Source organism: Melopsittacus undulatus, chromosome 7 (assembly GCF_012275295.1).
Source record: "Melopsittacus undulatus isolate bMelUnd1 chromosome 7, bMelUnd1.mat.Z, whole genome shotgun sequence".
Classification (NCBI taxonomy): domain Eukaryota; kingdom Metazoa; phylum Chordata; class Aves; order Psittaciformes; family Psittaculidae; genus Melopsittacus; species Melopsittacus undulatus.
The window spans coordinates 14,918,427-14,941,105 of NC_047533.1; the positions used below are offsets into that span (position 1 = coordinate 14,918,427).

Below are 22,679 nucleotides of genomic sequence, written 5' to 3' on the forward strand. Positions count from 1 at the left end.
AACCTACACAGCTGCACAGTCTCATATACATAATTCTTAACACACAAAAATAGTATTTTCCTTTTGAGAATATTTAATGTAAATAGAAGGAAATGCAAGTAAGAAAAAAAATTGAAGAATTAGAGAGGAAGTTTAAAACCCAAGAACTTACATGAAAAGTTTCTTTTTCTAAAGCAACATTCCTCTGCAGCAAATCTATTAAAAAATAATTACAAATATAATCAGAAAAGCTGAGCAAGAGTGAAGTGTCATAGTATCCTCTACTTCACCTCTCTGAAAGGATTCCAGAGTACCTGAAACTATATAAAACTTACTTTCAATGTTGGATGTAAAAGGTATCCAATCTTCTTATTAACAATATTTGAACCAAAATAAAAATAAGAAACATGTATTTCTGAAGTATAGGATAACCGAGAATCACTTTATGGCTAGTAGACAAGCAATCATGGGGCTGCCATCTACGAAATATATGATAACTTTGACATTTCAAGTACAGTTCTAGCATTTGAATGAATCAGAATTTGATCCATCACAACACTAGATGCTAGATAATGGAATGAAGTAAAACACAATGAAATCTATGCCATAATGTTATGTTTCCAGACAACTAAAGTTTATGTAATTGTACTAATGAGACCTGTAGCTGATACAGTGCACACAAGGTAATTGTTCAACTGCTAGATCCTACTGTATTTTAACTCTGATGAAGTAAAGCCTTTGCCTTCCATATCCCAAAAACATGGAAAATAATTACAAATTATGGGAGCTGATGAATACCCTTCACTTCTGAAAGAATCTGACAACTTTCAAAGCCATTTCAATACCTAAAGAGGAACATAAAGAAGCTGCACCCCCTTAAGTCTGATTCATAAAGACTATGAATATTTTAATGAAAAAAACTGCTAAAACATTCCAAGCACTTCTCAGCTACAGTAAGAACATAAGCCACCCTACATAAAATTTTATATAATTTGTATCTCATTTCTTAAATCTACGTTTTAGCAACAGCTTTTCCCCAGCTATACTGTTCCATTGCACAACATCTTCCAATTTTTAAAGCAGTGTCAACTGAAGAGCTAGATCCTATCCACTCAAACAGCAATGATTTGTTTACATTCCAAGGAATCTTGGACTACTCAACCACTGTGTCTGCTGTTCATACTCATGACAGGACACACATTTGTCTTTTAAACAACTTCCTTTTACGTACGTTGAGCTATATGTATATATGCATGTATATACATATAAAGAGAGATTATTGCGTGGTGGGGGAGAAAAAGCTCTGTACCAAGAGTTACAAAGCATTATTCTTCAGTGCATGCCATATCCAACATGATTTACACAACAAATGGATTTTTGTTAAACATTTTACATGGAACAAGATTATCACAGCTAGTTCAATCTGCACATTTTAAAGTTTAAGTACTGTCTGTCTGGGTGACTGAGTGATGTGGAATGATGTGGTTTTTTAGGCACTTCAAAGGAATCTCACAGTACAGAAAAACTAGTTCAAGTTTTGGCTCTGCTGTCCTGAAAACCACATTCTTCTAACTGATTCTCAGCGTTTACATTTTCTTGTGAGCAGCGCATGCCTCTTATGACTTACATGAATATTTCACCACCATTAAACCAGCTATGTGAGTTTGACCTACCCCAAGAATAAAAAGGAATTCAGAGTTTTATAGCAATGCTCATATCTCACCCCTATTTTGGTTTTCTAGTTGATAAACAGTTATTCTAGTAAGCACATCTAAAAATTTAGAAGGATCTTAACACTGTGTCCTTTCATAGCATTTCAGCTGCAACTTTTCATAAGAGGAAATGCATCTTTAACCTCTTTGGACTCTATATACAGCAGTATCTCTGGTACCTCCTAAAATTTGCTTTAGTTTTGCTTGTTACTCCATTAACTGAGGATTAATTCTCATCTGGGTAGTGTTGTAAGCAACTTTGTAATGCATGTGGAGCACAAAATCCATCAAGATGGGAACAAAGCAGGGGGGTTTGTTTCTGCTTTAATAGGAAAGCCAAATGATTGCAACACATTTTAAAATATGCGAGTTGGGGAAATGGGGAATTTTCTGTTTTTTGTCTTATCAAATTTAGTACATGGAAATTACTTAGCACAGATCCAAGTTGACTAACAGAGATTTCTAGCTAGGTGATTACCTACTTAAATGTGCTCTTCAATTTCAGTGGATGGTCAGAAATAGTTTAACCTGGAGAGTCAGAAAGTAAAGAATAAAATACTTTCCCTAAAGTCTCTGTGGCTTTAGTCAGATAGTACTTACTCCTGTTCTCATAAGGCCTGTTACAACACCTAAACTCAGGATGTCCTAAGGTTATAAAGAAGAAAGCCATTCTCTGGGGAAGTTTCTGCATCTTTCCTGGGCAGATGTTCTTCTATATTTACTGATTTCAAATAGAATGTTAAGCAGTCTACTTTTAAAAATCCTAAATGCTTTCTACCTTTCTTTCAGCATATCATATTAGAAAACAAAGCTGACCCTCCCTTCCTACAAAGCAAATGCAAAGCCACACGAGCTCCTAGAAATACTTAAGATTTCTGCAGGTTGTGCTTCAGTCCATCTACAAATAGTATATATCAAATCTACAACCCTCCCATCATAAGTAATAGTTAAGCGGGTATGAAAAGTAAGCTGCTATCAAGATAAAAATCACCTTTTTGAAACTCTTTAGTATGAAGATCTGCATATTCCTCTTCACTTCTTGGACTTTCAGGCTGTTGTGGCTAAACACAAAATCAAAAGAAACAAAAATATTGCCAACATCCAAAGTAAGTATGCCTTACTCCTCTCATGTCATGATGAACATTGTCTTATCATGATTTAGAATAGTCTTAAAAAGCTTTATTAAAAGAGCAGTAAAACTATTAATAAGGAACAATAGCTGGGCTAAGTTAAATTACTGTGAACAGTACAGTGACCGACCTTGACCTTAGAGTTAACTGTGGTACCAGGGATCAGTTTAAAAAAAGAGGTCCCAAGTGAAGAAGCTTACTCTGAGCAGTATTCTAGAAATGTCACATATAAAGAAAAATATGTACCTGCAATGTATAGCAAGGTACTATGAATTCTTAAAACTTGTGTTTTGGGGGTTTTTGTTTGGATTTTTTTTATTAAAGTTGCAGATCAGCTATATGTTACAAATGCATAGATAGTGCTGTATGGAGTAAAGTGCACTTGGGTCAGATCTGGACATTGTACACTCAGCTACAGTGTCACATGAACATGCCTATACTGACTCTAGGACCATCTTATGCTGGCAAACATTACAGACTTTTGCAAGTGGAACTCAAATCAATATATCCCACCAGACTTGGATTTTCTTGAAGTGCATTCCAGGCATCAAAACCATAGTTTAGAACTACTCAGCTGGTCTGCCCTGGAGCTGCAGCCAGGAGCTCTGTGTAGATCCACCCTTCCACAGATGCTTAGGAGTCTCTGGCCCATGTTCATCATCAAAATGGGTATTATCAGAGTTTGGCAAGATATGAATACACAGATCCATTCCAGTATCTGAATGAAGAATTAACCCTTCTAGAATCCTGGCTATCACAGATCACAGCACAGACACACAGACAAGCGCATCTTTGCTCTTACACAGCTATAGGTTGTTATGAGCCCCAGTACCCTGGATTATCAAGGATGATCCTACTCCTTTGTTACAACAGATAACAGGCTAAGAGTTAATAACAGTAGAGAACAGGAACAAGTGTTCCTCAACACAGAGAATGGGTGCATCTGAAGACTGACAAGGAAATGATACAAGGAAATGAACAGCAGTGCATGTTTACTATTTCAAACAACTAAACTACCAATTGCTAAGTGAAAGAACTAATCCATGTGTGACTATTTTACAAGTACTATCACAAGCAACATGCATACAGCATGACCAATTCTAAAAAAAAGCAAACTTGGATGTCATGGCCACAGAAGGAGCATGGCTGAGGGAAAGAACTGGTTCTACCACAGAATAACATGGACAGCCTACAATTTAGATGCCAGCTGCTTAGAAAAGCACAGCTGAATAATCTGAAAAGTGACTCTTCCAAAGTTTTGAAGTTCAAATGCCATTTCTGCTTCACACAAATCAAAAGATATAGTAAGAAACCCTAGCAAGATGTATAGTTATACAACAAACAGTAAGTCAAAATTTTCAAAATATAAATACCTCGTCAGTTCTCAAGTTACTTTCAAATTCTAGTTCTTCTGCCAACTTTGGTAAAGCTGCATTATCGCCTAATGAAATACAAACATGTTAAAATTATTAATTACATTATGTTGTATTTATCTCATCTACAGTAGGATGCTGTTTCTCAGTACCACCTTATGAACACAGCACATGAATTTAATCCTTTCCTGTACGCAACAGAAACAATAGCAAGTCTGTCTGTAGCAAAGCAGCTCAAAAAACCCCTAACTTGGCATCTGCAAGAACTCAAGTACCTCTGTGTTCCCCTTAATTACAAAAGGATTGGCAATATAGGCTCTTTCAGGATTTACTGCAGCTTATTTATGAATTCTGACTTTGGCTTTTTTTTCCCCTTGCCTTTCTTTCAAAAAAACAAAGCAAAAAAAGCCCACCAGCAGATTTTCATAGCAAATTCCAAACAGCAAATCACCTATTAATGAATGCAGAGTTAAGAAAAAATGTTATCCTTAGTATTGACAATTAGATGCAAAACCATAAGCTCTAGAACCATAACCACTCAAGTTATCCAATTTCCACAGAGACTGAAAGCTCATTAGCTCCTGCTAGTGACAATGTAATCTGAGAAAAACTTAAACCCCCATCTATTACATTCCCCACAGGAAGAGCCGTATGCTTATAACATCTGAAAAACAGGCCATGCAGACATCATCTTCATATGACTTCTACAGCCTTTTTGGACACCTATTCCAGAAGCTTGTTTATACAGCTTTTCATAAACAAAAAGAAATTGCTGTAATATGATAATTCATCTATGATGCACATGAAGTGATTAAATTGTGGTCCACAGAATAAGACTATCATTACCACTGGCACTTAAAGAGGCTACATCAATGGGCAACAAGGATTGAGCAAAGCACCAAGACAGAAGTATCTTAGTGTAGCAGTTTACATTCTCATGGCTCATGTTTGTCTCCTGTATAAATACTGAGTAACATTTTTCAAGTTTACTAGATTGGTATCTTTCCCTGACAAATTCCCAAGCTCCCAAAAATCTGCAGAGTGAGCTTTTTCACCCCAAATATCAATAAAACTAGAGAATGGAGTTAAACTTTGAGAAACTAGACCTAATTCACATTATAAAATATTTTTTTAAATCAACAGCAAACAACATGAGAAAGAAAAGGTTTTAAAGTAGTACTTGATGAACATCATTCCACATCCGTCTGTACAAAGAAAAAGGATCACGTTTCTTTGTTATTTTTCTACAGCTTAATTACTCCAAATTTATAATGAAGTCAATCTTCACTTCAGTATGGCCTCTAGAGAATATATCAATTTTCATAAACTTGGTGCTTCAACTACTTTGGAGGGTCAAAGAGGAGAAAGGCTGAAAACAGCAAGATGTTCACTACACAGCATGTTAGGAACTAGCAACCATGCAAATTCATTTCAAATATTATCTACCACAAAAATGGATCTTGAAATAAACCAGGATATCCTTAATGTCATATACTATAATAACTTTCATCATAACTATCATTAAGTTTTGTATTTAAAATAAACACCTGTCATTGCTTAAAAATACTAGTTTATTTAGGATGACATCCATTTGTAACACAAAGGAGGACCATTTCAACTATATTCACAACACAAAATTCAGCATACGGGAGTGAATCTGAATATGACCATCAAATAATAATCCAATGAAAATCTGCAGTTATAATTAAGGATGGCTATTCCTAACCTTTAAAATTATTAAGAAGTTGCCTTTTAAAAATGCTGAAAGTATGTCTAAATGAAACACATCCCCTTTCCTATAAAGGCATTTTCAAATTCCAAAACACATTAATAGCAAAACCCATCTGTAGCTCCACAATAACCCCCTCTTGCAAACCACTCTATATACATTGACTTAAAATGAGCTAATTTTAATGGCTTTTTTGTACTCTATTAACAATCTCCAGCATACCCCAGATAATTGTGTTCAGTCACTCCTGTAGTCCCAGAAGCACATGCTTAAATATTTGTTACCAAATCTCAAATATATGTTATTTTGCAACCAAAAAAGAAATACAGTATATTTGAACAGTGTAAGTTATTTCTAACTACAATAAAACGGCAAAACACATCTATTTATGACAGCTTGTAAACTGAAGAGTTAAAAAAAGGAAGAAGAAATTCTCACCTGAATTAAGGGTTGTGCTACTTTTTTGAATAGTAACTTCAATTCCAGTATCATCCATTTTGACTAAGTTTGTTTTGTCATCACTGCTGTATAGCTCTTCTACATGCAACAAAGGGAAGTCACTTTTCCCCCCCAGTTCTGCTTCTATTGTCACTTCATCATGGTTGGTATTTACAGTCACTTCATTTACAGAAACTAACGAAAGAGCTTGTGCCCTAGGCAGGGGAGTCCTTATTTCAGAAAAATCATTTTCTAAAACAGAATTAAATTTATAATTTACATTCCTTAGGGTTTCACTTTCTCCCTCTGCTTCTGAAACAGTACAAGAGAGTTCCGATGTAACATCCTCATGCAAAACATCTTCAGCTTGCTCATCATCCTCACCTGCCTCTGAGGAATGACTTGGACTCACAGCAGTTTCTGTACTAATCTCAACACAAAGGGCTTCATCTACACTCATGAGGTTCACTGAGTTTTCTTCTGTTTCTGTGATTTCATCATCTACTAAAGCCTGAGATGTTGTTGATTCTCCCCTCTCACCACTCTCATTGTTTTCTTTCTCTTTACCAACCACAAGCAAAGAATTACTGTTTTTTTCTGGGCCTGTAGTTGATAGGATGCATTCAATCTGGTCAGCAGTATTAAAAATTTCTTCACTTTTGTCTTTTACTTCTGTACTCTCATCAGCAAGTTGACTTTCTTCTATGACTGTAAAGGTGAAGAGACTATCACATTCTTCCATTGTGCTCAGAGCGATCACTGCACCCTCCTCTTTATCTCCTATGCTTGAAGCAGCTTGTTGATTTTCACTGTCAGTGGCAACCCTCAGCACAGGAGCTCCACATTCTCCCACAAAAATCACAGAACCTTTGCTCTTTGCATCGGCATTGAAAGTGGCTAGTCCAAACTGTTCATCTACAGCTGCAGTGGTCTCCACAATCTTACATTCCTCTGATGCATTTGGAGAGATAATGGCATCTTCATCTCTTTCTGCTACAATGAGCTGACTTTCAGCTTGTGGTGCTGCACTGATCAGAACTATCTCACATTCTTCTGTCATGCTTGTAGTGATCATAGCAGCTTCATACCTTCCTTCCATTTCTGAAGCAGCGAGTTTGTTTCCATCTTGTATAGATACACTAGACATAGGAGCTTCAAAACACTCTGTTGTACTTGTAGAGATCATTACTGTTTCATTTTTTGACTCTGTGTCTGACACATGTTGAACTGCCTCTTCTGTGACCTCACCTGACATTAGGATTACGTGTTCTTCCACAACACTTGTGGAAATCATAGCACACTCATCTTTTTCTTCCTTACCGCTAGCAGTTGGGTGTCTTTCATCATCATCATCATCTCCTCCTGCACTGGATTCACTGGGCATGGGAACCTCATATATTTCCGTATCTATAGAAACTGCAGCATTCTCATTTGTTTGTTCTGTTTTTATGGAGGGGAGCTGATCATCATATTCAACAGCTGCACTTGACATAGGAGCCTCAAATTCTTCCACAATACTGGTGGAAATCATAGTGCACTCATCCTTCTCCTGCTTACTGCTTAGAGTATGCACACACTCTTTAAACTCTGAAGCTGTACTGGGCATAGGCACCTCTGTGTCTTCAGTGTCTACTAAGATCATAGAGCTTTCCCCGATTTCATTTGTTCTTGCAACAGCAAGTGGACCTTCCTCATCATCCATGGCTGAATGTAAGGGAGCATCACTTTCTTCTACTGTACTGGTAGAGATGACATCACCTTTTACTTTTTCTTCTCTATCAGCAGGAGTAAGAGAAGTCTCACCTTCTTTTGGAACTGCACTACTTATAGAGGTATCAAGCTCTCTGCTGTCAAAGGAAGTCATGGCATTCTCATGTTTGTCTTTGGCACCAGAGTGACTCTTCTCTTGCACTGCCACAGCACTAGTCATGGGACCTTCACATTCCTCAGCATCTAAGTGAATCAAGGTACCTCCATTCTTTCCTGTATGTGCAGTCAAGGCACCCTCATCGGCAGCACTTGCACTGGTTACACTGCTTTCAACAATCCCTTTATCACTTTTGCAGTTTGTGTCAGAATTAGCTTCTTTCTCTGCACTCATCATGCTGTCAACAGTAAGCTTATTTGTATTTGTGCCAGCCACTCCTGACTCTGCTTCCATTTGCTCAGCTACGATGCAGATAATGGAACTTTCACCTTCTTCTGCACCTATACAAATGAGTGCATTATCACTTCCCATTCCTGTACAAATAGAAGCATGCTCATTTTCTTCATTTCCTCTTCCTGTACTGGTCACAATGCCCTCACCCTCTTCATCCTCTTCTTTTGAGCCTGTACTAGTCACAAAACCTTCATCATCACACAGACCTACACTGACTGTAGCGATATTGGCTTCTTCCTTTGCCCTTGTACTGTCCATTAGACTCTCACATTTTTCAGCTTCTAAACAAACTGCAAACCCCTCATTGCTGTCTTCTAGCCCTGTGCAGACAACTGAAATTTCAGCATCATCTTCTGGAGTTATGCCTGTGCTGGTCACTGCACTTTCACCATTTACCATATCCTCAGATTTATCACCACTAGTTCCAGTTGCGGCACTGTTGTCTGTGACCATGGCAATACATGCACCAGTTACAGTGCTTTCTCCTTGAGTGTCTGTACCAGTCACTGAGCAGATGATGAAGTTATGGCCTCTTTCTTCTGCACCTGTGCAAGTCACAGTACCTTCATTTTCTTTAACTTGGCTAGCTCTCACACTGCCCCTAAATTCACCTGAACTGTTATCACTTGTAGACCCTTCACCTGTTTCTGTCCCTGCACTAGTTACAGCTCCATCACTCTCTACTTCACCTAGACAGGATACAGAACTTTCAAATTTGCCTGTATCTACAGAAGCTGAGGTATTTCGCTTTTCTTCAGAGCCTGCACTAGTCACAGCATCATCTTTTTCTTCTGCCCCAGCACTGTTCACGCTGTCTTCAATTTCTACTCCACTTGCATTGACTGAATCCTTACCACTTTCTTCTGCATCGACCATGGTACTGTCATGATTTTCTTCTTCTGTACTTGTTAGGAAACTTTCACTCTCTGCTAATCCTTCAGTGACAACACTGCCACCACCTTCTTCAGCTGCTGCAACAGTACACTCACCAATATCTGCTCCTGTGATGAAACTGCTGCCCTCATTTCTTTTTACCCATATGCCTGTTGTGAAACCTTCATCAGCCTCTATGCTTGTGCAGATTACTGTCACCTCACTTTCTTCTTCTGAGCAAGTGGTTGTAGCATCACTGTCCTTTTCAGAATGTGATGCACCTTCAGCTCTTTCTTCCTCTGTACTAGTGGCCATTACAGTGCTCTCAATGATCTTTTCTGTGCTAGTTCCTATTACAGTGGCTGGAGTTGCTTGTAGGCTGCTGTACAACAAACTAAGTTTACGACTTCCTGCACTGGTATCTGCTGCGTTGCTTTCATTTTTATCTTCTATGACAATCACATTATTCTCTTCTTGCCCACTGGCTGTAAGAGAGCCTTTGACTGTTTCCTCAGGAGCTCTTTCAGGCACTAACACAGAGGAAGATTGTATCATATCATCAATATCATGCATCTCGTCCTTTTCCACATTATCCATCATTGTGTTTCTGCCCTCCTGTGTGGAAGGACATTCTTTTGTTTTCAGAAGTTCTTTTGTTGGTATACTTCCACAATCTTCAGTTATGTCAGATATTAAGTCTTCCTCTTTTATTTTCAACTCACTCCCCTGTGTGCTTTCTAACTTTGCTGCTCCATTGTAATCTTCTTGACTAGGTAGCCCAGCTGTACTCTCTTCCATTGCCTGTTCATCAGGTTGGGGCACCCTGTTATCTTTTTCTATACTGTTTGTCATAGTGGTGTGGTCACCTTCATCTTTCATGACAGAACTTGGCACTGTATCATCTTGTTCCATGTGTACAACCAGTGCTGCATCACTCTTCAAAACGGAAGCATTTTCAAATAAAGTCCCATCTGAATTATAGCATTCTTTAGACATACTACTCAAGGAATCTCTAAAATCTGAGATATCCATATCCACAGACTTTACATCAGCAGCATCTTCTCTGGGAGAATTAACTGCTAAAGGAACATCTTCTAAATTAGAATTTATCACAGTTTTAAAATTCTTTGGTCTTCTGCTTTCTTCTGAAGCTTGATCCTTACTGGGAACATTCTGTAAGATTCTACCACTTGTTTTGTAGGCAATGCTTGTTTTGTAAGCCCCTTGTTTATTAGGTCTTTGATCCATGGAAGCTTGCTTGGAAAAAGTGTCTAAGGCACCAACTTGTTTATTAGGGATATCTTCTTGTTTAACATTTTTTTCAGCTGCAGGCAGAAACTGCGATTCACAAGCTTCAGGATCTGCCAAGCTGTGATTTAATTCCTTATTTGAACGGGAGAGATATATTTTTTCTTTGGTTGCATTCTCAGCATCTGTGGCTTGCAATGAGTTTTTAATGTTTTTTCGTTCAATATTAGATGCTTCCTGTACTTTTGTTTGTTTCAAATCAAGTTCCATCAGCTCTTCCTCATGAACAGAATGCAAGTCATCACTATTCATACTTGACTTTTCAGGGGCAGCAGCATGACTTCCAGTTGTGCTTGCTGGTTGCTTTTCCTCTCCAAGTAAACCTTGGTTTGATATGCTGTTTTTTCTGTTTTCACTGGGTACCTTCTTACTTTGTTTCTTTTCCATTGCCACTGTGATGCTCAATACTTTTTCATGACCACTATCCATTTCTTTAGTACCTTTATCTTCCAATTTAATACTCTCTTCCTTCTTCTTTATTTCCTTGTTGCTGTGCTTTACGACTCTGTTTTTGTGGCCTTCAGCAGAGAACCTTCTTTCTAGTTTGGAATTGCTTAAATCTTTATCACCTCTGTATTTCTCTTTTGTAGATACTTTATCTGTAGAATGTAACTTAACCCTGTGAGTGAAGTCTTTTTGTGATCCCTGATTTGACTGTGTGCCACTTACAAGCTCAAACTCGGCACAACTCTCTTCAAAAACTTTGTCTTCATGCTTGAATTTGTGTTGCTTATCTGAGTCATTCTCTTCCATTGTCTTATCTTTGTCTAGCTTTTGACCAGTCTCTTGCTTTGTTAAATTTTCCTGTAATTCTGTTTCAGATGCTTTGAACTGTTTATTATGACTCTTTGACTTAGACTTCAACAAAATCTTGTCTTCCACTAAGCTCTTAGATCTTCGTCTATCTTTATGAACACCATCATTTTGTTTCAAGTTACAATCAGAGTTAGTTGATTCTATTTCATGTTTATCTTCTGAGTAGCTTTCGCTCCTTTTGTGTGATGCAGAAGCAAGTTGCTTTGAGGCACTTAGGGAATCCTTTTGTGGCCTAGAATCACTCAGGGACCTTTTAGACTTGTATTCTGCTCTTGATTTTTCTGTGGAGAGATGTTTGTCTTTTTTATTTTCCTTACGCAGCAATTCTTCAGCTTTTGGGGTTGACTCAGAAGCATTTTTTCCCTCTTTTCCTGTAACTGATACTTTCCGTTCACTTCGGTGTTTACTTTTTCTTTCAGATTTGTCATCTGAGGCAACCTTTATTTGTTGATTATGTTTCTGACCACCATCCTCTCCTTTCAAACTTTTCTCAAATGAATGGAGTTCAACATCTTCACCTGATTTGTGAACACTATCTCCTTTATATTTGTGCTTTAAAGAAAGTTTATCTTCTAAAGCAGCTCTTTCCTTCTCATTTTTATCTCTGTAAGACTTGGCTTCTTTTTTGGCAGCATTTCTCATATGCTGAGTTTCTATGTCACTATCCTTTCTCGGATGTTTTTCATTTTTAAATATGGATTTCTGCTTCTGTAGTTCTTCAGTATTGAGTTCTGCTCTATCCACTTGTCTTTTAGAATCCTTTTCACTGTCCTGCTGGGCTCCTTCAGACTGAAAAGAAGTGGAGGTTTTTCTTCTATGTTCTTTTTCTGCTTTAGAATCACTTTTGCTTTCCTCAGTTGAATGCACTGATTCTGAAAGTCTTCTAAGCTGTTTAGAGATTTCAGTTTTCCCATGATTATGCTTTAATTCTTTTGAAGCGTTTTTTTCAGAAGTCTACAAAACAGAAATTTTTATATAAACAAATGTTAAACAGCTCCTTCACTATGTGACCAAACAGAATTGTTAAGGGCAAACTCTCTTTAAAAACAATACACTAGAGAATACATTGTAATAAAAATTCACCTAAAATATAGTCAGTAAGAAAATGAAACTTGCCATTTTCATTTTAGCTCTCTGCTATTGTCGGAGAAACCAAAGAAACAGAAGTTAATGTTAAGCAGTCCATTTGAACTTGAACATCTTTTCTTTATAATGTGATTTTTCTTTCTAAAATTATTTAAATGGATTTTTAAATGGACAAGCACAATTTTGAGTTCTGCATACATTACTACAAACAGCTACTATGCTGTCTCTTAAAAATGCAATACCATAACTCCCCATCTCCAAACCAAACCAAACAACACCCCCAAACCCACAAAAGATAAACCAAGACTTTCATTTGAATTTCCAACTATCACTTTTCTTTTTGTTGTTGGTAAAAATTCTCACCATAAGAATTCTCTTTCCTTTAGTGTTTGGACTACATTCAGTTTTTCTTTAACTTCTCAGTGAGAAGTTTAAACAGATCACACTCCTTGAGTCTTTGTACATAGGACACACTTGGTTGTTTTTAAAAACTCAACATGCTTCACAGAATAGGACTTAGCTATAGCTCACGTTCTACTACAACATATATCAGAACTGAATACATAGGTTGTATATTCTAGCAGCTACTGGAATTCGAAGACATTATTACAGCAATGTCAGATGATCACTAACAACTGAAAGAACTGGCAGAAAAAGAATATTATGTAAGACCAAATGCAATTTAGTACTGAATTATGAACAAGTACTATTACAATTAAAAAGGAAGATCACAAGCTTTATATTTGAGAGACACATACCTCATTTGTCTTTTGCGTTTCTTTAGAATCTTCTTCAAATGGCTCATATTTCTTTCGGCAGCCACCTTCAGCACGCCTGAAAGAGGTATTTGGACAAATGCAAAAAGAAAAATCAGTATCAGCCTAACATTAGTTTATAGACCTTCTACTTTTAAAGCTGAAGGAGAGAGAAATGCACACTAAAAAACCTGAAATAGAGCATCATCACACAAATTCTGTCTAGCCAATTTGCCCAAGCTTTTTTCTCTTGGAAAATTATGTGTACCATGTTCTCTGGACATCAGTACTTTAAAGCAGAGAATATTAGTACAATATTGGTACTACATTTGCCCCTGTAAAATGGGCAAGATATCTTGGCCCAGATATACCCATATGTAGACAGATACAGACACATGCATGTACCTACGTAAAAACATCAATTTAAAGACCAGGTCTTTAATAACCAAGTCTTTAATTTGTGCATTGAATAACTTACATATTAGATGCACAAATATCTAAAAGCTCTCCATTCTCATGCCTTTATTACCATTCTGTCTGCAAAAAGCTGTGTAAAGTCTGTAACCACAGTCTGAGCTGCAATATATTTAAAGCAGCTGTAACTTGATTTTCTGCCTGAACTTCATACTTACTAGTAACAAAATTATGTGAATATTTTAAGAGGAAAATATTACAATAGGTAAGGCTAATTGCAAAGTTGAAGAGAACATTTTCAATCTGCAAGAATTAACATTGAAAAACTTAATTCCTTTTGAGCAAATATAGGAATACCTTGAATCTCTCTTTCTTTTTCTGCTCAAGGCTACTTTTTTTTCTAAAAATTTCTGTTCCTTAAGCACATCCTTAATGCTGGTACCAGTAGCTTTGGACTCAAGACTTCTTGATGAAGGTTCTTCCAAGTTCAAGCCACTCTTTCCTAAAATAATAAGCAAATGATGAAATACGCATGCTATTATATTGCTGTTTAAACATGACTGAAAGCAGTACAGAAAGTACTTATGCGTAGCAGAAAATACTAGTGTATACAGGTATTCACTTCAATTAAGCAATGTAATGATACATGCAAGGGTGTATGGATATATGGAAAATATATGAAATTTGTATTAATAATTCACATTATGCACTTTTCCTGTTACATCACTGTTAAGATGTTGTAGTTTTAAGGGAAATGACTAGAGACCTATTACCAAGATTTCAAGTTGATTTGCTTTTTTTTTCCAGAGAGAGTGAGGGAAAGCAGGGCAGCAGAGGCTGATGTTATACTTCTCATACCTTTAGCATTTTGATTTCCAGTTTTTAGGGATTTTGTTTTTTCTGCAGCCTTCTGTTTACGTTTTTCTTCAAGTCTCTCCCTGTTAATTTGTCGTCTTAAGAGTCTCTCTTCTTTTTCTTTGGCCTGGAGATAAAAAACAAGGAAAACAATTAATTTAGCATTAGCTCAAAGAGTATTCTTCGACTACAAATGTAAGTCTAAAACCCACAAAACAAATAATATTGTAGCTTGAGAGAAACAAACAAAAAAATACAGTCCTTAGAAATCATCATATGAAAGTTAATGGAATCCTCTAATATTTCTATGAAGTAAAGTTAGCTGAGTTCAGGAGTCCAACTGCCACTCAACACTGCAGACCAAGGCTATGAGGCCTTCTCAAAGAATGTATTATTTTTTTTATTCATACATAACACATATAATATATAGTATACATTTATTATATATATATATATATATATATATATAAAACATGTATCTAACTATAAAAACATACATCTAGTAAAAAGAGAAAGATCTAAAATAACTGCTGCTCCCTCTTCTGTATGCTGGTCCTTCTTCCACAGAACACAGTGAATATGCTTATAACATTCTTTCCATTCTCAATGGCTGCAGATGTGCCACAAACTACTGATTTCTTGGGCAGCAAGAACTACATTTGTAAAGATATGGTGTGATGAAAGCCTGCAGCAGTCAATAAACCCAAACTACACATAAGCCCATATTGAAGACAGGCTGCATGGGGCTGTCTTTTTGCACCCAGAATTGCCATGATATACATTACATCCATGGAAGAACTGTTTTCTCACACGTGTAACAGCCCTTACTCTCCCCACTAAATCATTCAGATAAGAATCCACTTATTAGCATGATTCTGTGAAGACATTGCATGTAACTAGTAAATCCTCTGTCAACACCCAAAACCTGCTCATCTTAGAGTAGGGGAAAAAAGATTGAATAGAGTGTCACTGCTTTCACCACCAGAAGCCTTTCAACTACATCCAACAGTAATGGTAGAAGTCTGAAAGAGAGGCAGTTATAACACAAGGGGGGAAAAAAACAACTTAAAAATGCAGTGAGAAAAAGCAAGACTCCCCCTCACAAACCATCACCACATAAGAAGTGGAATTTTTGTGCTAGAAAATTCAAGAAGCCAGAATGCAAGGAGCAGTAATGAAATCCACACTTACAATGGACTGACGGCGTTGTTCTACAGTTCGTTCATCATCAGAATCACTGAAGTACTTGGAGTACAAGAAAGGCTTGCGAACATAAGCATGACGAACAGGCTTGGCTTTCCCATCGCTCAGCTCATTAATGTGAGGCTTTGCCTTACTTTGACTGTTTTTCTCCTCTTCATCTGAAGAAAGGTTAGTGAAATGTAGAGATACAGTGACAAATTAGTGGTTTCAACGTAACTTTTGAAGAGGTAAAGCTACTAAAAAAGTATTAACAATTACCTATTCTAAAAATGTAAACAGTTAAAAAAAATAACCCCCTCAACATCAAAATAGCACTAGATTATGAAAACTTGATGGGTATATTCACATGTTTGTGCTCACCATTTAGCCCAAAAATTGCAAGATACAAAACCCAGAATAACCTGGGATACAACAACTAGGCCTATCTTCTTGCTTGTAATCACACTGTCTTTCTACACACAGTATTTAGTAATTAACACCACATAAGAAGTCAGAATTTACTTTCTGCTACGTTTAAGTAAAGCTTCTTCCCTACATCAAAAAAACTGTACAATATTTCAGTAAGTACAAAGTAGACAGGCTTACTGAAATATATACACAAAACCATGTTTACACTCACATAAATTTTATTCTAGTAAAAATAAATCTACTTCAATTTTATCAGAATGATTAGAAATGGAGCAATATCACTTGTGTTCCATACTGTGCAAACTATCCGTATCCCTGAAACATATTTCAGGCTTGTTTTCACTTGACAAATATTTAGTTACAACTGAACACAATTTGACATGCTTCAAACCAAAGCCAGAGAATATGCGAGTAATTAAGTGCTTCTAAATAATATTCTTAGGGCAAAAAATATAAGCTCACATCATACTAGAGACAACCAATTCAGATACTAAGGCACTTAGTACTATGAAATGGCAAGTCTTATTAACTGCAAAAGCCACATAATTTGTAGAAATCAAAGTCTAGGGTCTGTTCTACACAAGGAGAACATAAAAAGGGAACTCAGTCAGTGAAAAAATTTTGTGTTTCCAAACTCTTAAAGCTAGATCCATTCTAGTTCCTTCCACTGTGGCCACATAGAGTCTGGAAATTCCTGCAACCCTAAACTTCTAAACCTGACCTGATGTGCAAAGTCAGCTACAGCCTCTACCTTGGGGGTACAAAGCATTCCAATGTTATACCAAATTCATGGCAGAATGGATGGGAGTCAAAAAAAAACCACCAAAAAACCAACAGAAAAGACTGACATATCCATCATCATTAAAAATGTTTTTGTTGTCTATGAAATATTCTAGTACAAATAACATTTACAATGTTTAGAATATATCAAGCCATTTAAAAAAAAGAATCCAAGAAGTATGTCCACCACTTGTCTTTCATAACTGCACAAATACTATCTCTTCCACACTTAAATTCTTTTTTCATAAATAAATACAATAAAACATGCTGCAAACCCTCAAAGTTATGATACGATACACTCAAGAAAAGCATTGCGCATTCTTTCTTGCTACTTAACAATCTAAGTATTTTACCATCTGATGTGATCTCCCCCTCCTCAGTGCTGTCAGAAATTACAGTCTCCTCTTCACTCTCCTCTTCAAAGGAAGAAAGGTCACTGGTGTGGACAGAGCTGACAGTGATGTCACTGAGCACATCGATATCTGAATCTACTGATGTATTTTCTTGCAAAGGAAAAAATAGAAAGAAAAGGCTGTAATGCAGCACACTGTATTGAAGAAACTTTTTCCACTGAAAACAAAGTCATCTACAGAACAAAAAAAACAGGAGGAAAAAAAAAAGTAACACCTTAAGAAATGTGTGTTAGCTTAGTAATGCTTACTCAAAGCAAAAATCAAACCTGAGGTACAACACAAACTTTAAATGAAGACTGGAGTCACTGAGAGAACTTGCCAGAATAAGACAAATGACCAATCGTACACTTGAGGAATCAAAACTCATCTGATTCCTAACATGGGAACCTCAATTGAAGCAGATGAATCAAGACACACCTGTGGCCAGCTAGACAAATTTCCCAGAACTAGCAGAGAACCTACATTTCAAATATATTTCCAATTCAAATCCTGAATACACTTAACTCACCCCCTTTCACCCAATTTTAAGGAAGAGCATTGCCCACACCATACCTTCCTTAGTTGCTTTAATGCTTTCATTTGTTTTATGTTTATTGCTATTTTTTTCTGGAACTAACTGTTTCACTGTTTCTGATTCTCTTGTTTGCTTTTCTTCTTTTGACTTTGTAGTATCTTCACTTTTCTTTACATGGTCAGACTTCTTGTCAAACTTTTCCTTCTTTTCTTTTCTTCTTTCAACTTTTTCACTGCTGTCTGGTTTCTTGTCACATTTTTCTAACAATTTACTCTTTTGATCTTCACTTTCCTGTTGAATTTCTTTACTTGTATCTTTACTTGTAAAAGTCAAATTGTTAGTATCCTTTGCTGAATTCTTTATTTCTTCACTTTGGCAGGGAAGCTCATTTAAATCTTCACACTTTACAAATGTTTCAGTCCCTTCTACAGAAAGATCACAAACTGCTTTCTCTCTGTCTGTCACGTCCTCTGCATTTCTCTCCCTGTCAGTGCTACCATCCACACTCTGCTGAGATGAGAGTCTTCTTGAAACTTTGTCATTGCTTCTGGGATTTGAGTTCTCTGATGAAGCCCTGGCAGCACTTGCTTCTTGGTTAAGAGAAGTTATTGTTTCCAAAATGGACATTGCATCACTAGCTACGTTGCCACTAGGAGCTGTAGCAGAGACACCTTGAAGAGAAAATATTTTTAGTTAATCTTATCCATTCTAATTCTGGTCAGACAGAATGTTAAGCAAGTGAATGGAAGAAAAAAAATTATTTTAAAAAGTAAAATCTTCTAAAAGGTTTGACTAATTCTGCATTTAGAAATTTTAGTTTAAAAAAGGCAAAAAATATCCCAAACCAAACAAACCACCAAACAAGAAGCTGCATTCCTGGAGCAATTATCTGACTACCAGAGATTCATTTTGCTCTGTGACATGCCACTGCTGCTAAGATCAGCCAAAGAAAGCAGGGGTTGTCAATGGGAAAGCTGTTCTGAACACAAGCCCCGTTCAATTTTATCATCATCCCAAGTAGCATGATTCCAGAGAACCACCATATAGAATACCGCATCAGAGAGCCTCTATGTTATACCTCTGGTATGTCCATAAACAACATGGAAAATGGACTCATCAGCAGCATATTGATTCTGTAACAACAGGACTATCAGAAATACCTTCTCACTTTTCCACCCTCTTGGGAATAGCTCTGAAGATGGATGGGAAAGGGTTAACTGCACTAGCACTAAGAGCTGCAGCTGCCTTGTTAACCCACTTACTTTAAAGGAAGTGGGCCTCACAGGAAAAGGGCTGAGATTTAAATAAAGGGTCTGGTTACAAATAGATGGACTGCTGTGGAGTCTGTTAGGAAGGGAAAGAATGGACAATTGCCTACAGGAGTGTTTAGAAGTCAATACCAGGCAACATAAATGAAAACCATATAGCAAAAGTGCTGTGTTTATAAATAAACTAAAGACTGGCTGATTTACAGCAGAACTTAGGCTTCTGAGAGGACCTTAGCCATCCAAATTTTACTGCACACAACCACTGCACTAAGACAGGTAAGTGTCTAATAGGTTATTTCTTTCCAAGCTACCAATGCATAAAAGAAAGAATCACACTTCTCCTAAATCTATGTCTTATCTGATCCTATAATACTTAGAGGCCAACTTCCTTCCCTACATTAAATTGATCCATTGTAATGTCAAGCAGAAGCGACAGACATGGCATTAACATGGTGACATCTCTCTTCTACCTTCATACATACAGTAAGAGTTAAGTACTACAGTATGTTGGCTGGAATTCAACCTTGTTAATACTGATGCTAACAATTTTGTGCTAGCAGAAAACCTATTCAATGTTTCTGCTCTTTCAAAAACCAAACTTTTGTTAGACTGCTCAGAGAAATCGCAGAATACCTTGAACTGTAATAGAAGCATCTGTTTTCTCCTCACTCAGAGCTGTACTGGGGCCCGCCTCCTCTTTGTGATTCAATGTGGCTAAAAATTCATGGACAGCTTTTTCCACCTGAGGTCTGAATGTGTGGTTGATCTTTGGGTCCACAACCTGAGAAATAATTCTGTCAATTCCAGATTCCAACATTCCAGACCTGGAACAAAGTTACATGAATACTTACTATGCAAAATTACTTTTGAAAAACATCTTAATGAAAAAGCTCATTTGCATGTGATGTAAACACTTTTAAGAGCCTCTGATGAAGCATTAGAATTTTCTGAGCATCACTGCAGCTATGTATTTAGTCAGCTGCCTGAATTTCAACAGCTCTCTCTATACCTTATGAACCAAGAAAAAAAATTCTAGAGGAATAATGCAAATCAGCCACATGAAATTAACACAACAAACAGCCTGTTATATCATTACTGGTTATAGCTACAAATGTTATCTAACTATAAAAGGGAGAGCTGTAAAAAAAAACCCAAACAACAAAACGAAGGAACCTGATGTTATCAATCCCATAGCACAAAACAGACAAATGACAGAAGGCACAAGGGACAACTAGTCAACTAATCATTACTACCTTAAGTTACTTTCAAGACAGGTGACACCTTAGAATTCTGCTGCTTTAGAGAATCCCCTTAATCTTCAGTAAAATCAAATAAATGGCAATAGAAAACTTTCTATGGTTCTCTTTAGACCCCTGTAATCCTTTGTGGGGAATGTACTGCCTCTTGTCTTCATTGCTTCTTTAAAAAGAACTAAATAAATGCCAAACAATAACTGCTTCCTTTTCCTCAGATGAAACAGCTCCTCAGTACAAGTCATCAATGGTTCCACTAGAGCACAGCAGAGTAAGTTTGTTCCCAAATCCCTTTTCTGACTCAATTTAGTGACCAAACTCATGCTACTTTGAAGAAATTTCCTAATATTTCTTATTATTCTAAATTATGAGATTAAAAACTAAAGGAACTCTCATGAAAAGACATAATACCAGACAAGTATTTGACATCATTTTGACATAACAGCAGTTCTGAAAATCCTCATCTCTAACTAGATCTGCACCCTTTTTTTTTGTTCTGTAAATTCAGCTTTGTACCCACAGAGTTTAGTTTATCAGATGTTTTTAATCTTCCTTAGCTCAAAGCAACAGTAAAGACAGACTTTAGCTAGGGTGTCACATCCCAGTCTGAAACAAGCCAAAGTAGTACCTGCAGTCTAATTCTTACTAATGCTAATGATGAGCTGCTGAAATAATACCAGGTTTTAAATGTGACAAAAAAAAAGCTACTTCAGAAGTTCCTTTGAGGAAAGCAGCCACTTTACACTCAACCTAGAACCTCCATTACCTACTCTGGTACACGAGAACATTCAGAAAACTCTCAAACCATCACTTACTTGAGAACCTGCTGCCTAATGCTATTTCTCAGCTGGTTCTTGTTGAGATGAGGACTCCATGTATGAGTCGCCAAATGATTGGAAACAAAGTTGTCAACACGCTGTCTCAAATTCTGGTAGGCTGGCTGGAAAACAACAACAGAGAGGTTGGACAGGGGCGTGCGGATAAGCAGTTACCCTCCCGGAGAACGGGCTTTAAGAGCCAGCAGCACCGTCGGACCCCCTCAACACACTGAAGGCGCAGCCGCTCCCGCTCACTCGCAGCGTGTTGCACACACGCGTATCGCTGAAAACACTCCGCAAAACCCTCCGTGCCTGTACTGCCAAAGAGCCAGCGCTCCCGTCCTAAAACAGCGGCTCCAGCTCTGCCCCCAAAGCCGTCGGGAAGAGTCCCCGGGTACGGGCCGTGCCGGAGGCCCGCGCGGGCCCAGGCGGCCGCTCCGCACCCCCGAGCGCAGAGCGCGCTGCCCCGCAACCCGCCGCCTTCCCTAGGCTGGGCCTCGCCGCTCTTGGAGAGGCCCGACCTGCCTCCGACGTGCCGGAACCCCGGGAGGGTCACCGGCGGGGAGCCGGGACACCCTCCTTCCCGAGGCGCCGGCCGCCGGGCCCGCCCGCCCGCACCTTGGTGTCCACGTCGGCCAGGCAGTCGCGACGGAACTGGTCAAAGAGCCCCTGGCTCTTGAGGTGGTTGACGATCATGGAGACCAGCTCGGGTTCGGCCGTGCCAGCCACGGCGGCGGCCCCAGCCCCCGGCGGCGGGGGCGGCTGCTGAGGGGGCGGCGGTGGGGGCGGCGGCGGTGGCTGGGGGTTGCTGGCCATGGGGACGGCGAGGCGGCGCGGCCTGCGCGAGGCGCGGCTGCCGGCGTTCCCTGCCGGACCCCAGGACGGAGCTTGTTACCGAGCAGCAGCCGCGGCGGCGCTGACCCCGGAAGCGAAAGGGAACGGAGGGAGGAAGCAGCGCGCGACGGGAAGGGGAACAGGGCCGCCGGGAGCGGCGCCATCGGCGCCAGGCAAGTACTGGCGGAGGCCGCTCGCAGCAGCCGCGGGCCCTTTAAGGGGACGGAGGGGGCGGAGCCGCCCGCGGCCCGCTCCGAAGCGGTCCCCGATGAAGCGGCGCGGGGGGGTGCGGTGTGGGGAGGGGGTGCGGGCTGGCGGCCGCAGCGGCCCTCAGCCCTCGCCCGCCTCGCTGGCAGCCCCCCGCGCCGCGCGGCCGCGGATGGACGCTGCGGGCAGCTCACGGCCTCCCGCACCCGCTCCCGGCGCCGCGCAGCTGCCGCGCACCCCGGCCGTGCCCTCCCGGCTCCGCCCCGAGGCCCGCCCCTTCCTGCGCCGGCCGCCATCATGGTGGGGGCACCGCAGCGCGCTTCCTCCCTGAGGCGCGGGGCGGGGCCTGGGG

The 22,679-nt window shown here is 39.0% G+C and overlaps 1 protein-coding gene across 1 annotated transcript in view; it reads right to left on the reverse strand.

Annotated features, from left to right (window-relative positions):
- BOD1L1 (biorientation of chromosomes in cell division 1 like 1) overlaps window positions 1-22,102 on the reverse strand; it is a 39,056-nt gene extending 16,954 nt beyond the window's left edge. The window contains exons 1-14 of the mRNA XM_034064637.1: window positions 21,905-22,102; window positions 21,284-21,408; window positions 19,849-20,039; window positions 17,986-18,618; window positions 17,374-17,523; window positions 15,821-15,990; window positions 14,633-14,756; window positions 14,132-14,276; window positions 13,364-13,439; window positions 6,362-12,473; window positions 4,195-4,262; window positions 2,683-2,752; window positions 1,871-1,873; window positions 152-195 (exon numbers count right to left, since the gene is read on the reverse strand). Coding sequence (XP_033920528.1) covers window positions 152-195; window positions 1,871-1,873; window positions 2,683-2,752; window positions 4,195-4,262; window positions 6,362-12,473; window positions 13,364-13,439; window positions 14,132-14,276; window positions 14,633-14,756; window positions 15,821-15,990; window positions 17,374-17,523; window positions 17,986-18,618; window positions 19,849-20,039; window positions 21,284-21,408; window positions 21,905-22,102 — 8,109 coding nt within the window. The remainder of the gene's footprint in view (window positions 1-151; window positions 196-1,870; window positions 1,874-2,682; window positions 2,753-4,194; window positions 4,263-6,361; window positions 12,474-13,363; window positions 13,440-14,131; window positions 14,277-14,632; window positions 14,757-15,820; window positions 15,991-17,373; window positions 17,524-17,985; window positions 18,619-19,848; window positions 20,040-21,283; window positions 21,409-21,904) is intronic.
- Between the last annotated feature and the right edge of the window lie 577 nt (window positions 22,103-22,679).